The following is a 1935-nucleotide window of genomic DNA, read 5'->3' as shown; positions in this document are numbered from 1 at the left end:
GATCGGTTATGCATTCCTTGCTCGTCTTTAAGAGAGAAATTAATCCGGGATCTTCATGGTGGTGGTCTTAGCGGTCATTTGGGTAGAGACAAGACCATTGCTAGCTTGGAGGAAAGGTATTACTGGCCGCATCTAAGAAGAGACGCGGGGACTATTGTCAAAAGGTGTTATATTTGTCAGGTTTCTAAAGGTCAGTCTCAAAATACTGGTCTTTATATGCCTCTACCTATTCCTGATGATATTTGGCAAGATTTGGCTATGGATTTTGTGTTGGGATTGCCTCGTACGCAACGAGGTGTGGATTCTGTGTTCGTAGTAGTTGACAGGTTCTCTAAAATGACTCATTTTATTGCTTGCAAGAAGACCGCTGATGCGTCAAATATAGCTAAACTATTTTTCAGAGAGATCGTGCGTCTTCATGGAGTTCCTAAATCGATTACTTCAGATAGGGATACAAAGTTTCTCAGTCATTTCTGGATTACTCTTTGGAAAATGTTCGGGACAGTTTTAAACAGAAGTTCTACAGCTCATCCACAAACTAATGGACAAACTGAAGTAACCAACAGAACTTTGGGGAATATGATTCGGAGTGTTTGTGGAGACAAGCCAAAACAGTGGGATTTAGCTCTGCCTCAAGTCGAATTCGCTTACAACAATGCTATACATTCGGCAACAGGGAAATCACCTTTTTCCCTAGTATATACTTCTGTCCCTAAGCATGTGGTTGATTTGGTGAAGTTGCCTAGAGCGCATGGGGTTAGTGTAGCAGCTAAGAATATGGCCGAGGAAATTTTATCTATTAAAGAGACCGTCAAAGCTAAGTTAGAAGCTACCAGGCTAAAGAATAAGATCGCTGCTGACAAGCATAGGAGAATCAAAGTGTTCAAAGAAGGAGATGATGTCATGGTTTTCCTTCGCAAGGAGAGGTTCCCAGTGGGTACGTACAACAAGCTTAAACCTCGAAAGTATGGTCCATTTAAGGTGTTACGGAAGATCAATGATAATGCTTATGTGGTGGCTCTCCCAGAGTCTATGAACATATCCAATACCATTAATGTGGCTGACATTCATGAGTATCAAGCAGATGAGATTCTTTATCCAGAAGATAACTCGAGGTCGAGTTCTTCAGATGTGGAGGAGACTGAGGTAGGAAACTTCTAGACGATTCTAGAAGATTTAGGATTCTAGATTACATTATTTCCTTTTTTCTTTATTATCTTAATTTCTATTGTTTTATTTTTTTTTCATAGACTTTTACTTTTCTTAATTTCTTTATTTCAATCTTCTTTCCTTTTTTCTAGTTGGGATTTATTGGTCCTAGGTTCTTTGTAAGAGACATCTCATAATTACTTTCTTAAGAAGCATAAATCTTTCTCTTTTCTAATGGATTCTAGAGTTTCTGGTGGATTCCAGAGTTTTATCTTTCAAGTTCATCGCTTGTGAACTTGTGTTTCAATCTAGGTTTAGCGCTTGCTTTTCCTAAGGTTTTCTGACTGCGTCAGTTTTTTTTGTGTAAAATAAAATTATATATTTCCATAACAATTAAAGATAATGATTGTAAATTTTGTAAATGTTTGGAACAAAATATTATATAATTTATCAGCAAAAAAAAGATATATATCCAACATAGTTTTTCTTATAATAAACTCTTTAACAGATTAGTTTCTTAAATGTGAATAACTATGATAAATACTTATCAACATCATTATACCAACAACAACATCATCATGTCATCATCATAAACATCATCACCAACACATTCATAATCATCATGTTTATCACCATCATTAGAATCACATATTTGTTTCAAACTAATATCATCATTTAAAGTGGCAAATCTAGAAAATGTTATTTAGTACTCAAGACATAATAAATTGGGGGTTTTACTCTTGAGTCAATTGGGGTTTTTACTCTTTCTACCTTTTTTCTATATTT

At 35.6% G+C, this 1935-nt stretch overlaps 1 protein-coding gene across 1 annotated transcript in view; it reads left to right on the top strand.

The window, feature by feature from the left end:
- Positions 1 to 1161, top strand: part of LOC110230088 — a 4122-nt gene extending 2961 nt beyond the window's left edge. Inside the window, exon 2 of the mRNA XM_021032076.1 lies at positions 567 to 1161. Within this exon, the coding sequence (XP_020887735.1) occupies positions 567 to 1161 (595 nt within the window). The remainder of the gene's footprint in view (positions 1 to 566) is intronic.
- The last annotated feature ends 774 nt before the right edge of the window (positions 1162 to 1935 follow it).

This window comes from Arabidopsis lyrata, assembly GCF_000004255.2.
Source record: "Arabidopsis lyrata subsp. lyrata unplaced genomic scaffold ARALYscaffold_3, whole genome shotgun sequence".
NCBI classification, from domain to species: Eukaryota; Viridiplantae; Streptophyta; class Magnoliopsida; order Brassicales; family Brassicaceae; genus Arabidopsis; species Arabidopsis lyrata.
Note: the sequence above shows the minus strand (reverse complement) of the source record. Positions and strands in the feature narration are given on the sequence as shown.